Source organism: Mya arenaria, chromosome 8 (genome assembly GCF_026914265.1).
Source record: "Mya arenaria isolate MELC-2E11 chromosome 8, ASM2691426v1".
NCBI lineage: Eukaryota > Metazoa > Mollusca > Bivalvia > Myida > Myidae > Mya > Mya arenaria.
In genome coordinates this window covers 59192380-59215666 of record NC_069129.1, presented here as the reverse complement: position 1 = coordinate 59215666, position 23287 = coordinate 59192380, and the positions used below count along the sequence as shown (strand labels likewise).

At 36.6% G+C, this 23287-nt stretch overlaps 1 protein-coding gene across 1 annotated transcript; it reads left to right on the top strand.

Annotated features, from left to right (window-relative positions):
* The first annotated feature begins 9764 nt into the window (after positions 1-9764).
* Positions 9765-12968, top strand: LOC128244912 (muscarinic acetylcholine receptor M2-like). Its single transcript, XM_052963052.1, has 3 exons — positions 9765-9876; positions 10887-12045; positions 12509-12968. Exons 2-3 carry the CDS (start codon positions 10896-10898, stop codon positions 12616-12618), a joined length of 1260 nt encoding a protein of 419 aa, XP_052819012.1. The 5' UTR covers positions 9765-9876; positions 10887-10895; the 3' UTR covers positions 12619-12968.
* The last annotated feature ends 10319 nt before the right edge of the window (positions 12969-23287 follow it).

Genomic DNA, 23287 nt, shown 5'->3' with positions numbered 1-23287 from the left:
ATTACTACGTAAGTGTTTTTAAAATAAATATTTTTTTTACATGTGTCGAGGTTTGTCATCGCACAAAGATATTTAACATGTTAATGTAGAGATGCTTTTGGTTCAATTTCAGATTCACGGCGTGACTATGATTTCCCGATTGTTGTTGCTGGTAGTTGTGTGGCAATGTGTGAAATCCCAGAATATGTCGCTATACCCAACAAGCATTCATGGTAACAATACGTTAAATGAGACAGCTACAACCTCTCTTCAAAACAACAATAGTTCACCAGCGGTTCACGACTTACATGATTTGTCCGTAGTTGGAAAAGTCTGTATATCTGTCTTTGGTGGATGCGTTTCATCAGCTACAATATCTGGAAATGTCCTTATCATAGTAGCATTTGCATAAGAGAGAAAGCTGCAAATTCAATTACTTGCTTGTTAGCCTAGCCGTTGCGGACGCCACTGTTGGTGCTATTTCTATGCCTCTCAATATTTTGTTTATAGTTCAAGGATACTGGAATCTTGGACGACACATTTGCGATATATTTCGTTTGGTTGACTACATGGTAAATGCATCTTCAATTGCACATATTTTCCTTATCTGTGTCGACAGATACCTAGCATTGTCTTTACCGTTCAGATATAGACAAATTCGAAACAAGCGACTTCAACTATTGATGATAGCTGGAGCATGGGTATTTTCGTTTCTTTTTTCAGTACCATGGGTGTATGTGTGGCCATATACTCAAGATGTACGACAAAGGTCAGACACTGAATGTCATCTTGTGGTTTTCGAAAACAAATTTATGTCGTTGTTTTCAAAATCAGTGGTTGTTTTTATTCCTACGGTTGTTATGGTGGTTCTTTATTACCAAATATTGAATATAGCCAGAAAGTCTGCCCGATTTAAAAAGTGTTTAAAGCAGAGAATGGATATAAGAGAATCTAGTCAATCAAGTCTTAAGAATAACGCCAACAATACATCTAGCAATGGTTGTTGTTCAGGGTTACAATCCCTGATCGACAGAAGCAAAAGCCAGAAAGAATCTGGTAATGAAACAATACATGTAACTGAACGGGGGCTACATACAGGCAATGAAGACGAAATTAAAAAAGAAGACGATTTGGCGACCAAACTGGCTACTAGAACTCAGAGACACCAAGATAACCGTATTTTAAAGATATTGGGCGCCGTTCTTATCACTTTTATTATCACATGGATGCCGTTCAATATTGCAACCACATTACACCCTTTTTGTGAAAACTGCATCCCACCTAGGATATGGTTCTTTCGTAAATATAATGATTGTTTTCATATCGAAATTAGAAAACACAACAGTGCTTGCCATCCTATATTGCTTGCCATTCGTAAAGTGTCTGATTCTGCTTTTAAGTAGCCGACATTGTGTATTTTGGATGACTTGTTTCCCTATACTGTATTGGCAACGTTTGCATGAACAAAAACAACCCAAAACACAAGAACAAAATACAATAAACAAGGTATGATTGTTGTTGGCTTCGCAAGGTTGCAATAACATTTAACAGCCATGTTCGGTTCAAAGGAAGATATTTAATGTATAATGTAGTTTAGATAATTAAATTAACATATAAGTTATCAGCAACCAATAGCTTTTCGGATGATGAAATTGGTATGAATATATGGCTGATGTGATAGCGGATTAATTATCTTCATGCGAAAGGTTATTTCATTGTTGTTTTTTGGTTTATAATTTAACTTTGCAACTCTCTCAGCATTTTGATTTAGGTTTAAAAATGCTGTCATAAGAGCAGAGATGATACGAATGTTGTGTTCGTTAAAAATAATGTGTTCAGCATCATCCAACGCTGCCACAAAGTTAATTCTTGTTTATGCGTTCACAATAGCAGGCTTGTAAAATTACTCACTGGACCAATTCAACTCTTTAAATCATAACCCTTCACATTTGTTTCAGTCTCGTGGTTTTTGACGTTAAACTCGTCAGTCAATCCCTACTACTACGCTCTCTGCAACTCGGACTTTAGAGAGGCGTTCAAGAGGATACTTTGCTGTAAACAGCGCTATTGTTGATCCCTGCAACTAACTATGCTGCTTATAGGGCTAACCTTTGATCTTGCAACTCAATATCGTAACATAACCGATAGTAGTAGAATTCCTGACTTAATGGCGTCGTCTGGCTGACTGATTTACAAGACGTAACGATGTCCAGAGCATATGGCTATTGTCTTTCTGCCATTATATAAATATCATCCGGCAGCATGTGTGACATTGATATTGTCAACCCGAGAGCAGAATGTCACCCGAGGCGTTAGCGTTTGTGTGTGTGTTCTATGTTCGATGGCGTTTACCCTGTGCCATCAAACGGGGTTTATGTTTAAACTTTTGGCTATTGAGCTTGTTTCTATTGTTTTTCATATAATATTGCAAAAGAAGTTGCGCAAACATGTTGATTAATGTTAGATAAACGCACAAAATACTTGTATTATACGTATATGTACATAGTTTGAATGTTTTGAGAGAAATGTCAAGAGTGAAGAATATAACTTATGTAATATTTTTTAAATAAAAGAACATCTTAATAATTTGTATGTTTAGAGAAAGTATTAGGCCATATTGTCAGAATGTTTTGAATACGTTTGTTAAAAAATGTTGTTTTCACAAGATCCATCATGGCTAAGCATGTTTAATCATCTATGTTTTCCTTTATAAGACAAACTTCTAGTATGGGTATGTGCGGTATTTCCACCGAAGGACCAAAAACATAGGTTTCAATCCTGCACTGTCTATACTATGTAGTGTACCGATATTTGTATTATATAGTTACAATATCTTGTAAGTATTTAAAGAATGACCATTTGCGCTATCATCTGTCGGATATGATATTGTTTTAGTTGTCAATAAACTTATAGTTATAGTTGCGAAACACAATATCCATTTTTTTAATATACCTAATTTGAAAACAGTGAACAGTCTGATAGTTAGTATATTATCTTTATGCAGCATTACCATTATGTCTTAATCGTATCAAATGTCCATTTGAATTTGATACATTTCGATTGTTTAGCGATAATGACATTACAATAGTAATGCGCAGTCCGTTAGAAGGCTATATGTCAACCAAAACGTGTTCGGTCACTATCTGTGTTTCGTTTCAAATTCATCGTGCTCGGGGTGAAAGCCTTTCTGACGGCAGTAGAACGCTTGGAAACCACAGAAAAAAACAATAAATAAGAACGCTTTCAACAAACTGGAAGCGTCGCAGATCGTTGCAGATTTGGCAGACCACGTGTAAAAACCGCAGGAACAGGCCGTTTTATAACGTTGAAGCGCCTGCATGGTCGTTTTCCAACGGATTCGAAAATAACACGTGGTAGCTGTAGTGGTAAATTAAACGTTTTGCGACTTTTTAAAAAAATGTCGTTTGCCAAGAAACCTTACGTTGGACAAATTATGCTACCACGGCTACGAGTGGCTGGTTAACAGTTCCTAAATAAAACGACGTCAACATATTGCCTTGGCCAAATCTTATATCATATATGAGCCCTATTGCGTGAGGTCAAGACGCGACATTAACAACCTGCATGATTTAGCATACGTTCTCACTCAGGAATAGAACAATATTTATTTTGACGTTATTAGACTCATTCGGAACTCCTCGGCCATCTTTTTGGAAAGCAACCTCAGATGTATGCCGGTATATCAGTTGAAGTAGTTCGTAAAATTTTGAATTATATCATTATTTAAATGTAGTGTTTTAGAGTTGTATTTATTGATCTAAGTTTAAATTGATTGCAAGTGAAGTAAATTATAGCAGAATCATTTAGAATCCCACGAGTAAAGCCATAAAGTTGAATTGCTAAATAAAATTACTAAGCGATCTACTTGCAGCGGACTTAACGTGCCACTTTTTGAGTATGTAAACCGTCCAAATACTTCCGAGGTTGTTTTCGATAAAAATGGCCGAGGAGCTCCGAATGCATTAAGACTTAACGCAAACGCATTATGGCGTGTATCCGTAAAAGTGTTGGCTATACGTCATAGTAAATAAACTTCAACAACAATTCTTACCAGTTTGCACGTGAACATCTTTATGTCTCTTGTAATTTGAATAGTGGATGAAATTGCAATTTGAAGCCCAAAAACCTTGTTAATTTTAGTCATGTAAAACAACCACATGGTTTTAGTTATATGCTACTCAACATTTTAATATGAAACACACACAGAGTGTGTATCCATGATCTACTCTCGAGCTTTCTGTATTTCCGACTAAGGACTATAGACGATAAATGTAGGATTCAGTGTAATTTACCAAATGAGCACCGAAAGTGTTATTTTATGAAAGGCTTAGCCACAAGTGAAAAAATGGTGTTCATGATGTAAAATGAAATGCAATCCTACGCTGAAACAAACAATTTCTCTCTTTTTTCATGCTGACATTTTAGCCGAATTGATCGTAATTGATATTTGATCGGTAAATTGTGCCAAATTAAATCCAACTGACGTCATACCGAAAATATGTCAATTATTTCTTCCCTGCACTGTGTCGATGAATATTTAACAGTGAAACGGGATAAAATTGAGTCAAACAGTGAAATCAAATATTTTACCGAACTCATTGTTTCAAACGCTAAGTGTATCAGGATATAATACATCGTTGTTGTTATGCCCATTGAGCATATTGATTTTGAGGTCAATGGGTCAAAAGTCATGATGATTGTGACATTTCGTAAAATGCGCACAAGATACATGTGTTGACTTACTCAGAATCATATTAGTGGCACACTGTATTCATTTCGCTCCATAACGTGGCCGACATGTTATTGCTGAAATGTGTGTATCAAGCCAATAGAACTTCAAAATGAATTTGTACATCGATGGAGCCAGGGTTCGTCTCCAGTGAAAGCAAGTAACAAGCTGAACTAATCTTAGGTCGTATGAAGGTGATTATATTATCACTAAAACGGTTCACGCATCTTAGTTAGGGGATATATCAAGCATTGACTTGACTTATTCATTTCAACTAAATTCGCACGTAAAGCGATACATTTGGCAATGTTGAAGGCCTAAATGACCTGTTTGTAATATATGCTTTTGTTACTTTTTAACATAGCATTGCTCTACAAATACATACCATTTTGAATGCGTCAAACACATTGCGGGTCACAACGCATCCATATTTCACATAATTGAGGATCGGATAGGATACGTAAGAGCAATTTATAAAGTAAATTTCAACATGTTCCGAATAAAAACTTCATGATATATGGACTTTATTAAAACTATGTAATAAAACAAGCGCTCACTATCCTGATAGAAATACCAAGCATGACATAAATCTTTTCAACTACAACAGATACAAATGCCAAATGTCTTGCACGTAATTCAAATATAAACACGTGAAATATACCTTTGGAATCTGACTAAAGCTCACAATGCGCAAAATCTTTGATGAACGCACTGAAACACTTGTGTGTATTCATTACGTTCAAACACAAGTGATCAAGTATTTGAATGTAAGGCTGGGATTCAATGTACATGCTATTCGCATCCATAGTCCGCATATATGTTACGCATCTTCAAACCGTATCTTATATGTCCGCTCAAAAAGAATCAAACATGTAGTTCCAGTAAGAAATGGCAACTGATTTAAGTTCAATAGTCCCAACTGTTTCTACAATTTCAGTTACACATGCTTAATATACAAAGTACAAATGGCTCTGTTAGAATGTTCCACGCCAAGTAGGAACAAAATATTCCTGCAACCGATCTTTAAGGCCAATATAATGTATGGTTCTGGTTACTTGCCTGAAAGAAAGAAGGGTAGCAATGCCGTATTTATGTTGAGAACTCGGGACTTAAGAGGATGATACGCGGTAAGTAGATATTTGAGATTAAAATTGGATTCAATAAGTAGGCAGACTAGAAATAGTATAATACCATTCGGTTTTTTTTAAATAAGGGACTAATTGCTAGGAGGGAGATATAATAGTTAGGGTTGGATGTTTATTTAAGTTGGGTAATCAAAACCACTTTGGGATTAAAGTCAGATGGCTATTTGTTGAAAATATTGCAATACTTTAAAGAGTTGAAACTGCGTTATAACAAGGTCAAAAAGTAGTACATAGCAAACAACGACTAGTGTTGTACCAACGTACAACTGAATTATAGTATTAACTGAATAACTGAGGAGTAACCTCCAATTCATCCGTATTCCTGTACTTACTTATACCATCAGCAACCTGGTTCAAATCCCTCGAAATCTATTGAATATCAAGGTAAATCTTATTTTGCATTCATACTTTAAACGTCTTAAGAGCAGGTCTTGTAATTCTTAAGTAGTGCTATCCACCTTTATGACATGAACACAAACTTGAGAATCGGAGAACCACTTCACCTGATGAGTTGATAAAATATGCATATAAGTTCTCAATGCTAAAAATACAGCTTTCATTTTCCGAAAATTGAACTCTTATCTGCATCATCGTGAGGTCATATATCATGAAATACAAAACCTGTTAACAATGTGAGCACTACACGTAAAACTACTAGCATCAGAAAGCACTTCCAAAGTATATACGGCAAAACGTTTCCTTAGAGATCTTTAATTTAAAATGTATACATGTTCGAACCAGAATCTTATTTCGGATATACACGGACAGTCTTTATTTAGTGTGAATGGGAAGTCCCAACTTTTCCTTGAACAAATCTGTAAATACTTAAACCTAGACATGAGCCTCGCAATATTACAAATAACCGGCATCATTGGAATAAGTTTCCCAGTACACTAGCTTCCTAGCAGTAACAGAAGGAACCAAGTTCTAACAGTGAAATCATCAATTCTACGTGCAGGAATACTGATAGAATAATAAGTGCTATTCCACGACAAACCAAACCATACTAGGTTTTGTAACGGTACCCATACGGATATTTCCTCATTATGATTAGCCCAGCTTGGTTAAGACTTTCACAAAATTTGCATCACGGGTAGCTAGCTCACAGCTCTTGTTTGTACCCAGCCATCGTCAAGAAACATAACGATTTTAATGTCATTAGATCTCCGAGACTTTACTATTTCAACATTTTTGTGAAAACAAAAGGGGCGCTTGACAAGCCAAGAGCAACGACTGAATAGCGGTAACATTTTCCTTCTAAACTAAACCCTAAAAATGTTTGATGTTCTGGGAAAATATCAATATGATAATAACCCTTAGACAAGTCAAATTTATAGCAAAAAAGAATCTTTTTCAAAATACTGAAGACCTACTTTCCAATCTTCAAATGTCATCTTTTTCTTCCATGTATGCTTTTTTACTAGCCGAAGATCTAAAATATGTCGTTTCTTGCCAGATTTATTGACGGACACTCTTAACGGACTGATTACATGAGGAGGACAATCTTGTTGGACTACCAAGCCGTTTTTCAACATTTCGCCAATAGATTTTCTTACAAATTCAATATTGGACAGAGCGGACTGATTATTTTTAGAAAACAATTTTTGGGGTGTTGTAATATATGGGGCAAAGGAAACCATATCGGGTGAGAGCGAAGCTTCAACCCTAATATGGTTTCCAACGCACCGTATATACCCATATCGGGTCACCTACTTACCCCGTAACGTATTACGTCGACACCTGTTTACATGTTTAAACGTTACTTTTATTCATCGGAATATTCATCAGAATCGAAAAATAGACGCCACTTTGATACGATATAAATTTGGTCACCCAATATGGAAAAATACGGGGTCACTGCGTGACCAGTCCTTTGACCAACGGCGTTGCGACATTCATGTTGCATACGTGATATACTGAGTTATTAAACTTAATAATGTTAATGGTTTTCTGCTAGTTAATTGAAGCCAAATATTAATATTTTGATTGTTGTATGTATCAATGGATACTTTATCAGTCTTCAAATCCCTTGTGAGTTATATTCTTATATATATATTGTAAATTTACAAGTTTTCAATGATAAGTTGATGCTGGTCGAGAGTTTCAATATTAATTGCTTGTGGTAATAACGTACATATACGATTTTGTGACAGGATGCTCTTCAGGCGTCCAGTACCACGTCGAGTTCGGTTTGTTACTATGTTTCATTTACTACCTCGTTTTTCTTTCAATATTATATTTTTACCGCTCAGTATTCAGAAAATTACAAAGATATCATTCAAATCCCTCAACATAATATCAATCGTTAAGCGTAGTAAATGCATGCATTTTAATACAAGGTGTGTTTTAACTAATTTTCGGCGCCACCTAAAACCAGGATTTGGTTTTCGTTCAGGGCCTCTGCAGATGGTAGCACTTGTGCGGGCCTCTGCAGATGGTAGCACTTGTACGGGCCTCTGCAGATGGTAGCACTTGTACGGGCCTCTGCAGATGGTAACACGTGTACGGGTCTCCGCAGATGGTAGCACTTGTAGGGGCCTCTGCAGATGGTAGCACTTGTGCGGCCCTCTGCAGATGGTAACACGTGTACGGGCCTCTGCAGATGGTAGCACTTGTGCGGGCCTCTGCAGACAGTAACACTTGAGCGGGCCTCTGCAGATGGTTACACGTTTTCTATTCTGTAGCGGATCAAAGCTTAATTTCACGAGAAGCAAAAAAGCTAGTTTTTAATTTGAATGAAGTGTTATTTCCACTTTTTACCAGGATGTATTATATTCGTCTACGTCCAGATGCAAGTTCACTTGAACATCACTTGTTTAATCTTACATCCTATTCCGTTTATTCTTGAGTGAAAAAAAATGTTAGATTAAGTAAACAATAATATTTTATAATGTTATATAGATATAAACTTATTAGATATGTTAAATATAAACAAACGTATTTCTTAATTCAAAAGCTTTATGTACGTACAGCGATAGTTTTCTACATGTATCTTTACACACCAAAGCGGGTGGTGTTAAACTCCACCTCGGGCTTAATAGTGTAAGTCCCCTGATGATAACATTTAAGAAGACCGCGTAGAACAACGGGTGGATTTGTTGAGTCGACCCGGTGTATTCGACCAAGCAGGCGGCGATATTCGTCTCAGGCTTACCTGTCGTTCAAGTATGTGTGACCAGGAAACTCAAGATAAAATATTATATTGAACCAAAACATGTCTTATTTATTATCTAACCAAGAAAAATATGGGGGTTTTATCATCATAGAGAGACTTTTTAAATCACAGAATACACACAAATGCCGAATTTTTTTTTTATTTGATTGAAAACGCTCATTTACAACAGTAATAAGTGCCTGACAGTGTTCTAATCGGTGAAGTTACTAGTACTAGTGAACATTGAGTCAATGCATTCGCTGTTACTTTATTAAAAAAAATAATGCATTAAATAAGCAAAAGGTCACTTGTATTGGTAACAATCCACCTCTAAACTGGTTTAAATACACAAACAAGCTGTGTTTCGCTTGAATCCTGAGATCGTATTTCGTAAAGAAAACTTAAGTTTTTGTTATAAAATGATGGTGAAACAGATTAGGCATCTACTGATGTCATTCTCAATAATTGGCGTAAATAATAACTTCAGTCAGAAACAAACATAAATTTGTTCGTGAAACAAGCCCCCAGTTATTAAACATTCACTGAGATGCGGTGTAAGTTAACTTTTAAGTAAGTTTGACTGGACTGCAGACTTCAACTTCTGCATTAAAACACGGATGCAATAAAGACTGATTTATTGTGATAACCCTGCAAAATAAGTGCATCCTGCATGTTTTATACTCATATTTAGTAGACTGCGGAAATAAGCTCTTTCAGAAAGCGATTTGAATTCTTTCTGCACGTTCCAAATTGCAATAACAAAGTAAAAGTAATACAGACATTTTAAACCTGACAAGACAAGTGAATGTTTATTCGTCACAGTGGCGTGGATACAGTATTGTCTCATTGTAAGTTGTATTAAATAGACAATTACATTTAAAGCATTCTTAAACGTTGGCACCTCTTTGCTCCAGCAATACCACCTAGTTTTGTTTTGTTCTCGCATGTTGTGTATGTGCATTGTAAGCCTGATATTAATTTAAAACATGCATCGTTGTCTCTATCGGCCGACGCTTGAGCTCCAGTTTGTTCTATGTGTGTTTTTGGTTCAAATTTATTTTTCTCGAATCGTTTTTAATGAAATCATGTAGAGTCACAGAGAACAGTCGATAAGTCATATCATGAGAGTTATTCATCGTTGCATTATGTTTTAACTCAACATATACCCCTTGCATAGCTAGCAGACTGTTTAAAATCCTAAATTGGCCAATGAAAGCATTATGTCGCCAACACGTGATACATTTGTTTATAAAAAGACATTGACACAAGCTTGAATCAATTAGATAATTATTGATTTTTCTCTAATGTAATCAACCATTAACAGTAACAACACTAATGCGAAAAAGGAAACAGTTTTAAAACTCTTAAGCGTTAGACTCGATGTTTTCATAATATGAATATATGTAGGTAGAACACTCTGGAATTTACGGTACGTGGTGGATGACGTTCATAAAATTTTATAGATTGAACATTAAAATATTGACGGTTTTTGTACCTTTCGGCATAGTGAAGTGCAAGGTACAATGTGGAGAACTAAGATGACTTTTAGAATTAAGGTGCAATCTTTGTAAACAAACAGAAGGGCATGTTTTTTTCGTCAACCACCATTACAGATGAGGTTGAGACTTTGATTTGTGTAATCTGGACGCATTTATTTCATCCATAGGACCACTTTTCCAGAAATATATGAACACATCTAAATAACTATATTTTGTTTCTGTAAAGGCCTTCCTTAAACACTCAACGTCAAGTAACAGTTTTTAAATAAAATATGTATGACATACAATAACTCGAAGTTTGTCATCGCACATGGATAATTAAGCATGTTAATTAAGAGATGCTTTTTGTTCAATTTCAGATTCACGGCATGACTATGAATTCCCGATTGTTGTTGCTGGTAGTTGTGTGGCAATGTGTGAAATCCCAGAATATGTCGCTATACCCAACAAGCATTGATGGTAACAATACGTTAAATGGGACAGCTACAACCCCTCTTCAAAACAACAATAGTTCACCAGCGGTTCACGACTTACATGATTTGTCCGTAGTTGGAAAAGTCTGTATATCTGTCTTTGGTGGATGCGTTTCATCAGCTACAATATCTGGAAATGTCCTTATCATAGTAGCATTTGCACAAGAGAGAAAGCTGCAAATTCTTAACAATTACTTGCTTGTTAGCCTAGCCGTTGCGGACGCCACTGTTGGTGCTATTTCTATGCCTCTCAATATTGTGTTTATTGTTCAAGGATACTGGAAATTTGGACGACACTTTTGCGATATATTTCTTTTGGTAAATGCATCTTCAATTGCACATATTTTCCTTATCTGTGTCGACAGATACCTAGCATTGTCTTTACCGTTCAGATATAGACAATTTCGAAACAAGCGACTTCTACTATTGATGATAGCTGGAGCATGGGTATTTTCGTTTCTTTTTTCAGCACCATGGGTGTATGTGTGGCCATATACTCAAGATGTACGACAAAGGTCAGACACTGAATGTCATCTTGTGGTTTTCGAAAACAAATATATGTCGTTGTTTTTAAATTCAGTGGTTGTATTTATTCCTACGATTGTTATGGTGGTTCTTTATTACAAAATATTGAAGATAGCCAGAAAGTCTACCCGATTTAAAAAGTGTTTAAAGCAGAGAACGGATGAAAAAGAATCTAGTCAATCAAGTCTTAAGAATAACGCCAACAACACATCTAGCAATGGTTGTTGTTCAGGGTTACGATCCCTGATTGACAGAAGTAAAAGCCAGAAAGAATCTGGTAATGAAACAATAGAAGTAACTGAACCCGAGCTACATACAGGCAATGAAGACGAAATTAAAAAAGAAGACGATTTGGCGGCCAGACAGGCTACTAGAATTCAGAGACACCGAGATAACCGTATTTTAAAGATATTGGGTACCGTTCTTATCACATTTATTATCACATGGATGCCGTTCAATATTTCAACCACATTACATCCTTTCTGTGAAAACTGTATCCCACCTACGATATGGTACTTTCGTAAGTATAATGCTTGTTTTCTTATCGAAATATTAGAAAACACACCGTTGCCTGCCGTACTATGTTGTTTCACATTCGTAAAGTGTCTAATTCTGCTTTTAAGTAGCCGACATTGTGTATTTTGGATGCCTTTTTTCCCCATAATCAATTGGCATCGTTTGCAAATAAAATAACAAATAACAAAGAAAAAATAACAAAATACAATAAACAAGGTTTGTTGTTGGCTTCGCAAGGTTGCAATATCATTTTACTGCCATTTCCGGTTCAAACGAAGATTTATAATGAAATTTCGATTTGCAATTTTGAGTCCTGGGTTTTATATATATTTATATATATATTAACCAACAATCCACAAAGTCAATTTTGTTTTGGCTTCCTCAATAGCAGACTGGCTTAACTATTCATTTGAACAATTCAACAGTTTTAATACTGTTTTAATCATTACCCTTCACATTTGTTTCAGTCTCGTGGTTTTTGACGTTAAACTCATCCGTCAATCCCTACTACTACGCTCTCTGCCACTCGGACTTTAGAGAGGCGTTCAAGAGGATACTTTGCTGTAAACAGCGCTAGTGTTGATTTTTGCAACTAACTATGCTGCTTATAGCGCTAACCTTTGATCTTGCAACTCAATATCTTAACATCACCGAAAGCAGCTGTAAAAGGGCAAAAAAAACCGGCGTCGTCAGTCTAATTGATTTACAAGATGTTATCTGACCACTATATTGAATAGAAGAAAGCTGCGCAATTATATTGCTTGAATTTAGATAAACGCACAGAATACCTGTATAATACGTTCATGTACATAGTGATAGTGTTTTAATAGATATGTAAAGAGTTGAGAAGAAGAAGAAAAAAGGAACGTTTAATAACAAAGAAAAAATGTTACACATAAATGAAATCCATCCATTTATATAAGCTATATTGCCAGAGTATTTTGAATAAGTTTGTTATAGGTTTTGTTTTCACAAGATAACAAATAGTTAATATAAAATAAAACATAAATAAGTATGTTTTATAAATATTTTTTTTCTCCTTTATAAAACAAACTTACAGTATTGGTATGTGCAGTATTTCCACCGAAGGACTATATGGATATGTTTCATTCCTGCGCTGTTTATACTATGTAGCGTATCGATATTTGTATCATAAAGTTACTGTCTCTTGTAAGTATTTAAAGAATGAATGTGCGTGAAGTTAGCACCGTAGCACCGTATCACCATATCACCGCGGCGATGAGGTGCTAGGGATAGGAACATGAACTCGATTCCCAATGCAAATTTGGCCCATATTCAGACACTGTTATGGTGCGGATGCCTTAAAAACGAGCAAGGGGACCATTGGCACTGTATCCAAGGGTTCCCTAGCGGTGTGGTACATTCGGGGAAACTGTTAATACTACGAGGATTTTAGTCTGGCCCCGTCCTTAGCCAAACATTATGCGTATATGGGCAATATAAGCCCTATCGACCCATACCATACATGTAAGACTCGTTCTCGCAGAAACGAGCAAGGGGGCCATAGGGACCTATGTCACTGTGTAGCCGAGACCTGGCCCTAGGTAATGGCACATGTGAATACCCTAGGATTTTAGGCAGGCTATGCGTGATAGGGACATGAACTCGATTCCCAATGCCAATTTGGCCCATATTCAGACACTGTTATGGTGCGGATGCATAGCCAAACATTATGCGTATATGGGCAATATAAGCCCTATCGACTCCTACCATACATGTAAGACTCGTTCTCGCTGAAACGAGCAAGGGGACGTCGCTTTGGTCCCTTTTCTCGTTTTAAGGTTTCTGAACAATAACATGTAACGACAATGAGTCAAATATACTTTGGGAGCACTTTCCATGTCCACATCCCACACAGCCTGCCTTAAATCCTAGGAAATTCATATTTTCAATCACCTAGGAATAGGTTTCGGCTAAACGATGACATAGGTTTCGTTGGTCCCGTTTCTCGTTTTAAATTTTCTAAACCATAACATGTAATGAATGTAGGGCAATAGGCATTGGGAGCATTTTTCATGTCCCTATCTCGCATAGCCTGCCAAAATTCCTAGGTAATTCATATGTACTATCATCTAGGGCTAGGTCCAAGCAACGAGCTGACATAGGTCGCTTTGGTCCCCATGCTCGTTTTAAGGTTTCTGAACAATAACGTATAATGAATATAAGTCAAATAGGCATGTGGAGCCTTTTTCCATGTCCCTTTCTCGTATAGCCTGCCTAAAATCCTAGGTTATTGATATGTACTACCACCTAGGACTAGGTCTAAGATACACGCTGACATAGTTCGCTATGGTCCCCTTGATCGTATTAAGGTTAATGCACCATAACATGTAATAATATGAGGCAAATAGGCATTGGGGGCCTTTTCCGTGTCCCTTTCTCGCAAAGCCTGCCTAAAATCCTAGATAGTTCATATGTTCTATAATCTAGGACTAGGTATAAGCAACGAGCTGACATAGGTCCCTTTGGTCCCCTTGCTCGTTTTAAGGTTTTTACAACATAACATGTAATGAATATGAGGCAAATTGGCATTGAGAGCATTTTCCCTGTCCCTATCACTCATAGCCTACCTAAAATCCTAGGTAATTCATATGTACTATCACCTAGGACTAGGTCTAAGCTACACGCTGACATAGGGCGCTATGGTCCCCTTGTTTGTTTGAAGGTTTTTGCACAATTACATGTAATGAATATGAGGCAAATTGGCATTGAGTGCATTTTCCATGTCCCTAACTCGCATAGCCTGCCTAAAATCTTACGTTATTCATGTATACTATTATCTAGGACTAGGTCCCTGCTACATTGTGACATAGGTCGCTTTGGTCCCCTTGCTCGTTTTATGGTTACCGCAACAAGACATGTATAGAATATGAATCAAATATGCATTGGGAGCCTTTTCCATGTCCCTATATCGCATAGCATACTGAAAATCCTAGGTTATTCATATGTACTATCACCTAGGACTAGGCTTCGGCTGCATGATGATAAAGGTCGATATGGTCCTGTAATGAATATAAGTCAAATAGGCATGTTGAGTCTTTTCCATGTCCCTATCTCGTATAGCCTGCCTAAAATCCTAGGTTATTGATATGTACTACCACCTAGGACTAGGTCTAAGATACACGCTGACATAGTTCGCTATGGTCCCCTTGATCGTATTAAGGTTAATGCACCATAACATGTAATAATATGAGGCAAATAGGCATTGGGGGCCTTTTCCGTGTCCCTTTCTCGCAAAGCCTGCCTAAAATCCTAGATAGTTCATATGTTCTATAATCTAGGACTAGGTCTAAGCAACGAGCTGACATAGGTCGCTTTGGTCCCCTTTATTATTTTAAATTTCTGCACCATAACATGTAATGAATGTTAGGCAAATTGGCATTGGGAGCATTTCTCATGTCCCTATCTCGCATAGCCTGCATAAAATCCTAGGTAATTCATATGCACTATCATCAAGAACTAGGTTCAAGCAATGAGCTGACAAAGGTCGCTATGGTCCCCGTGCTCGTTTTAAGGTTTCTGCACCATAACATGTAATGAATATGAGGCAAATAGGCATAAGGGGCCTTTTCCATGTCCCTATATCGCAAAGCCTGCCAAAATTCCTAGATAATTTATAAGTGCTATCACCTAGGACTAGGTCTAAGCAACAAGCTGACATAGGTCCCTTTGGTCCCCTTGCTCGTTTTAAGGTTTTTATAACATAACATGTAATGAATATGAGGCAAATTGGCATTGAGTGCATTTTCCATGTCCCTATCTCGCATAGCCTGCCTAAAATCTGCGTTATTCATGTATAATATTATCTAGGACTAGGTCCCTGCTACATTGTGACATAGGTCGCTTTGGTCCCCTTGCTCGTTTTAAGGTTACCTCAACAAGACATGTATAGAATATGAATCAAATATGCATTGGGAGCCTTTTCCATGTCCCTATCTCGCTTAGCATATCGAAAATCCTAGGTTATTCATATGTACTATCACCTAGGACTAGGTCTCGGCTGCATGATGATATGGTCCCCTTGCTCGTTTTAAGGTTTCCGCACCATAACATATAATGAGTATTAGGCAAATAGGCATTGGGATCCTTTTCCATATCCCTATCTCGCATAGCCTGCCTAAAATCCTAGGTAATTCATATGTTCTATCACCTAGGATTAGGTCTAAGCTACACACTTACATAGGTCGCTACTCGTTTAAAGGTTTCTGCACCATAACATTGAATGAACATGAGGTAAAAATAGACATTTGGAGCTTTTTCCATGTCACTTTCTCGCACAATCTGCCTAAAGTCCTATATAATTCATATGTACTATCACCTAGGACTAGGTCTAAGCAACCAACTGGCATAGGTCGCTATGGTCCCCGTGCTCGTTTTAAGGTTTTTGCACCATAACATGCAATGAATTTGAGTCAAATAAGCATAAGGGGCCTTTTCCATGTCCCTATATTGCATAGCCTGCCTAAAATCCTAGATAATTCATTTGTTCAGTCACCTAGGACTAGGTCTAAGCAACGATCTGGCATAGGTCGCTATGGTCCCCTTGGTCGTTTAAAGGTTTTTGCACAATAACATGTAATGAATATGAGGGATATAGGCAATGGGAGCCTTTTCCATGCCCCTATCACTCATAGCCTACCTAAAATTCTAGGTAATTCTTATGTTCTATCACCTAGGATTAGGTCTAAGCTACACGCTTACATAGTCGCTGTTGTCCCCTTGCTCGTTTTAAGGTTTCTGCAGCATTACATGTAATGAATATGAGGCAAATAGGGATTGGGAGCCTTTTCCAAGTCCCTATCTCGTATAGCCTGCCTAAAATCCTAGGTAATTCATATGAACTATCGCCCAGGATTAGGTCTAAGCCACACGCTGACATAGTTCGCTAATGTCCCCTTGCTCGTTTGAAGGTTAATGCACCATAACATGTAATAATATGAGGCAAATAGGCATTGGGAGCCTTTTCCATGTCCCTATATCGCATAGCCTGCCTAAAGTACTAGGAAATTCATATGTACTATCACCTAGGACTAGGTCTTAACAACGAGCTGACATAGGTCGCTATGGTCCCCTTAATTATTGTAAGGTTTTTGCACCATACCATGTAATAAATGTTAGGCAAATTGGCATTGGGAGCATTATTCATGTCCCTATCTGGCATAGCCTGCATAAAATCCTAGGTAATTCATATGTACTATTATCTAGGACTAGGTTCAAGCAACGAGCTGACATAGGTCGCTATGGTCCCCGTGCTCGTTTTAAGGTTTCTGAACCATAACATTTAATGAATATGAGGTAAAAATAGGCATTTGGAGCCTTTTCCATGTCACTTTCTCGCACAGTCTGCCTAAAATCCTAGGTAATTCATATGTACTATCACCTAGGACTAGGTCTAAGCACCCAACTGGCATAGGTCGCTATGGTCCCCTTGCTCGTTTTAATGTTTATGCACCATATCATGTAATGAATATGAGGCAAGTAGGCATAAGGGGCCTTTTCCATGTCCCTATATTGCATAGCCTGCCTAAACTCCTAGCTCATTCATATGTACTATCACCTAGGAATAGGTCTAAGCAACGAGCTGACATAGGTCGCTTTGGTCCCCTTGCTCGTTTTAAGGTGTTTGCACAATAACTTGTAATGAATATGAGGGAAATAGGCATTGGAAGCCTTTTCCATGCCTCTATCACTCATAGCCTACCTAAAATTCTAGGTAATTCATATGTACTATCACCTAGGACTAGGTCTAAGCAAAAAGCTGACATAGGGCGCTATGGTCCCTTTGTTCGTTTTAAGGTTTCTGCACCATAACATGTAATGACTATGAGGCAAATATACATTGGGAGCCTTTTGCACCATACCATGTAATAAATGTTAGGCAAATAGGCATTGGGGGCATTTTTTATGTCCCTATCTCGCATAGCCTGCATTAAATCCTAGGTTATTCATATGTACTATCACCTAGGACTAGGTCTCTGTGACATGGTGACATAGGTCGCTTTGGTCCCCTTGCTCGTGTTATGGTTTTTGCACCATAACATGTAATTAATAAGGCAAATAGGCATTGGGAGCCTTTTCCATGTACGTATCTCGCATAGCCTGCTTAAAATCCTATGTTATTCATATGTACTATCAACTAGGACTAGATCTCGGCTACATGGTGACATATGTTGATATTGTCCCCTTGCTTGTTTTAATGTTTCCGTGCCATAACCAGTTAATGAATATGCGGCAAATAGACATTGGGGGTCTATTCCATGTTCCTCTACCTCAAAGCCTGTCTAAAATCCTAAGTTATTCACAAATACTATTACCTAGGCCTAGTCCTCGGCTACACGATGACATAGGTCGTTATGGTCTACATGCTCATTTTGAGGTTTCCGCACCATAGTTATACCATTTTATGCGATAAATAGTCATTCGGAACCTATTTCATCTCCTTATTCCGCCTATTCAGCCTGAAATCTTAGGAAATTAACATGTTCTATCACCTATGGCCATGTTTTGGCTACACGGTGACATAGATCGCTATGGTCCCATCGCTGATATAAGGTTTCCCTGTATATGAGTTCCTGACTATGTGGTTAATTGAGTAACACAAACAAAAACACGTATACTTTACTTTTAATTATAAACCAACGTTTCGGCGGGGTTTTTACTGACTATGTGGCAAATAGCCATTATGTGCCTATATTCAAATACGGCATTGCCGGCCTAAAATCCTAGGTTATTCACATGTAAATTTTGTGGTTAGGTCTTGCCCCCACAGTGTAATAGGTGTCATATCCAAGAATAAGAAACTCTTTATACTACTAGTATACTGATCTGACAATATATGGAGATACGGTGCTAGCACCGCATCACCGCGGTGACATGGTGATACGGTGTTACGGTACTAACTTCACGCACAAAAAGAATGACCATATGCGTTTTTTGTCGGATATGATATTGTTTTGTTTGTCCAATTTGTATAAAATCTAATAAACGTATTGTAGTTGCGAAAGACATTGTCCATTTTCGAATATCCCCGATTTGAAAACAGTGATCAGTCTGATATTTAGTTATCTTTATGCAGCATTACCTATGTCTTAATCGTATCAAATATTCATTTGAATTTGATACATTTCAATTGTTTGGCGATAATTACATTACAATAGTAATGCGCAGTCCATTAGAAGGCTATATGTCAACCAAAACTTGTTCGGTCACTTTCTATGTGGCTTATACGAAGGAACGGAAAATTATCTCAAAGTTTGTGGATATTTATACTTCTATAAGTATTATCATTTGGTGGGCATTCTGAATCATATAGTGAGGCTACATGAAATTCCATTGTCATTTCCGAAAATTAAGAAAATAACGAATGTTCAGGTTTCTCAAATGCATCAATGAAACCATGAATTGCTTGTAAAAAGGTGATAACTTTGATATGTAGAATATGCTGTAATCACTCTAATTGTGAAACACTCTGTGTCGTAAGCAAAAAAAATCACATCATTTCAAACAGACTTAATCCATTGTAAAAAGGGTGATAATTCTGGTATATAGAATATGCTGTAATCACTCTGACTGTGAAACACTCTGTGTCGTAAGCAAAAAAAATCACATCATTTCAAGCAAACAAAATCACATCATTTCAAACAGACTTAATTCAATGTAAAAAGGGTGATCACTCTGGTATATAAAATATGCTGTAATCACTCTGACTGTGAAACACTCTGTGTCGTAAGCAAAAATAAAATCACATCATTTCAAACAGACTTATTTCAATGTAAAAAGGGTGATAACTCTGGTATGTAGAATATGCTGTAATCACTCTGACTGTGAAACAATCTGTGTCGTAAGCAAAACAAAATCACATCATTTCAAACAGACTTAATTCAATGTAAAAAGGGTGATCACTCTGGTATATAGAATATGCTGTAATCACTCTGACTGTGAAACACTCTGTGTCGTAAGCAAAAAAAATCACATCATTTCAAACAGACTTAATTCAATGTAAAAAGGGTGATCACTCTGGTATATAGAATATGCTGTAATCACTCTGACTGTGAAACACTCTGTGTCGTAAGCAAAAAAAATCACATCATTTCAAACAGACTTAATTCAATGTAAAAAGGGTGATAACTCTGGTATATAGAATATGCTGTAATCACTCTGACTGTGAAACAAAACAAAACTCTGTCGTAAGCAAAACTAAAATCACATCATTTCAAACAGACTTATTTCAATGGAAACTACATGATCAAGCTAAGTAGCCTTATGTTTAACCCTTTAAAATGATCATGGTCAAAGCAATACCAAATAGTAGACCTATGAAGACACGAGATGAGCTTAAATTGTTGGCAATAGTAAATAATTGGGTACCCGCCTTGGTACAGATAGTGAACACAATTTAGTATCATTTAGTTGATATTGAGAGAAGGCCGCCTTTCAATGATGTGGTATTTAACATCTTGACTAGAAACCTTTAAGCATTGACTGTAAGATTAAATCACAACATCATTTATTATAATTAGAAAGTCAAAGCGGGAAAAACAATGAGCTCTACAATCAGAATATTAAAATAACACTCCAGAATAACTCTCAGAATAATGGCATGTTCAGAATATATTTGTAAAACTAAGATCTGTGGACCCCGTGAGCCTCACTACTGTTGCCATACCAACAAACGTGTCCAAAATTGGACCCCGTAACCTTCGCTTGTGAAATCGTAGCCAGCGTTTTTTATTTTTTCCTAATATAAAAGAAATATTATATTATTACCGTTTTTACATGATTGTGTAGATATTTGAAAGCAGCACTCTCACAGATTGGCAGTTTTGTCTTTTATTTTATTTTTTGTCTCAGAATCAGCCGATTTTGGCATCACTGCCTTCAATTCAGTCATATAAGAGAACTCACAATATAACCGATCACAACTGTTTGGAAAACAATTTTCGAGCGTAAATATGAGCAACTGCGATCTGATCTTTTGTCAGCAGTCTTATATATCACTGGCTTTTAGACATTTACCCAAAAATTATTCCAAGACAAAAATATTCAAAACAAACATGTCAAAACGGTCTATCTGTTAAAGTGGAACTTTGAATTCAGTTCTTGGTTGTTTATATTCAATGCATCATGAATGAAGTTTAAGAATAACAACAAAAAAATAGCGTAAAATGTTCTTGAAATAGTTAATGGCTTTAGTTGAAGTACTATGTAAGGATTACATTTGACTTTTTGGGGAAAAGATTAATGTTTTGTAATTAGTGCTTATTTCATGTTAATTAAAGTCTGTGGACATTGAGAAAAATCAGATCAGCGAAGATGTTTTATGGACTTATGGACAATTTTCGCTATTCTAAAAAAAAAAATTCCACTTTACTTATTGAAAAAAAAACGTTTGTCAAACTGTTAACAAAAATACGTTGTTGGTGTTTAAAAGAATATTTCTTGTTTCTCTTTTTTATTGCGTTTGGTGGTCGTAACAAAGTCGATTTAGATGAAACGATTTCGGTATAACATTTCATTAACGATTACTATGTTTGTTTGTTGTGTTTTTATCGGATTGAGTGTTGCAGATCAGATAAATATAAAAAAAATCCAATGACCGTAGAAATGAATATTGAGCAGCAGCCCGTTGTTCTAGATGCATTGGCTAAATGCATTCTAGACTAGCAATGACAACTTTTGGATTAAAACACAAATAAAATATTGCAAGATGACGTTTAGTAAAACTTAATGAATTGTATACAATTGTTTTATTAATTCAAACAATATAAAGAGACATGTGTTTAAATATTCAATGCATCTCAGTTTCTTCTGCCATCATTGAAAAACACAAAAATGGTGCTTATTCTTACTGTAATATTTAAATTGCATTTTTCGAGTAATACATGCATAATAATACGGAAGTGTCCAACTGTTTATTACGTTACGTAGAGCCAATTGCTGGTGAGACAAACAACACAATCAATCACAACTCTGTCAAATTGCTTAAGAAATAAATTGAGAAAACAATGTTCCGTTCTAATTCTACACTTACTATATTAAAAAATGTTTCCAAGCAAATGTCAACCTGCGTCCTCTTTGACGTTATATGGACAATTTCAGATGCAAAGCCCTCAATTTTAAAACAGATGACCCGATGGTCATACAAAGAAGTTAAATAATGTAAAGAAAATTTCTTTAAAGCCTGGAGGGAACAGTTTTATTACATATGAGCATTTGGTAATATAACTACCATTACCATGAACATGTGTGTATACAAAGACAATACGAATTAGAGTGCAAAAGGTTCCATGAAGATGTTTGTATGAGACGATCCAGCGTGTGTATACCACGTGATAAGTTTCATTCGAAGCAAAATATTGCCTTCCGACTTAGCTTTATGACGCAATTTATCACGTGGTATACACACACTTGATCGTTTAATGGTGCAAAGACAAGCCGGGCCAAATACGACAGTTTAATGATAACATGACCATATATGTATAAGATGACAGTTTAATGATAACGCGACCATATGTGTATAAGACGATAATTTGATGATAACATGACCATATGTGTATGCGACGACAGTTTTATGATAACAGATCATATGTGTATAAGACTATAGTTTGATGATAACATGACCATATGTGTATAAGATGACAGTTTAATAATAACAGACCGTATGTGTATAAGACGATTGTTTGATGATAACATGACCATATGTGTGTGCGACGACAGTCTAATGATAACAGACCATATTTGTATAAGACGATAGTTTGATGATAACAGACCATATGTGTATGCGACAACAGTTTCATGATAACATGACCGTATGTGTATAAGACGACAGTTTAATGATAACATGACCGTATGTGTATAAGACGACAGTTTAATGATAACATGACCGTATGTTTATAAGACGACAGTTTAAAGAAATCATGACCTATGTGTATAAGACGACAGTTTCATGATAACATGACCGTATGTGTATAAGACGACAGTTTAATGATATCATGACCGTATGTGTATAAGACGACATTTCATGATAACATGACCATATGTGTATAAGACGACAGTTTAATGATAACATGACCGTATGTGTATAAGACGACAGTTTATTGATAACATGACCGTATGTGTATAAGACGACAGTTTCATGATATCATGACCGTATGTGTATAAGACGACAGTTTCATGATAACATGACCGTATGTGTATGCGACGACAGTTTCATGATAACATGACCG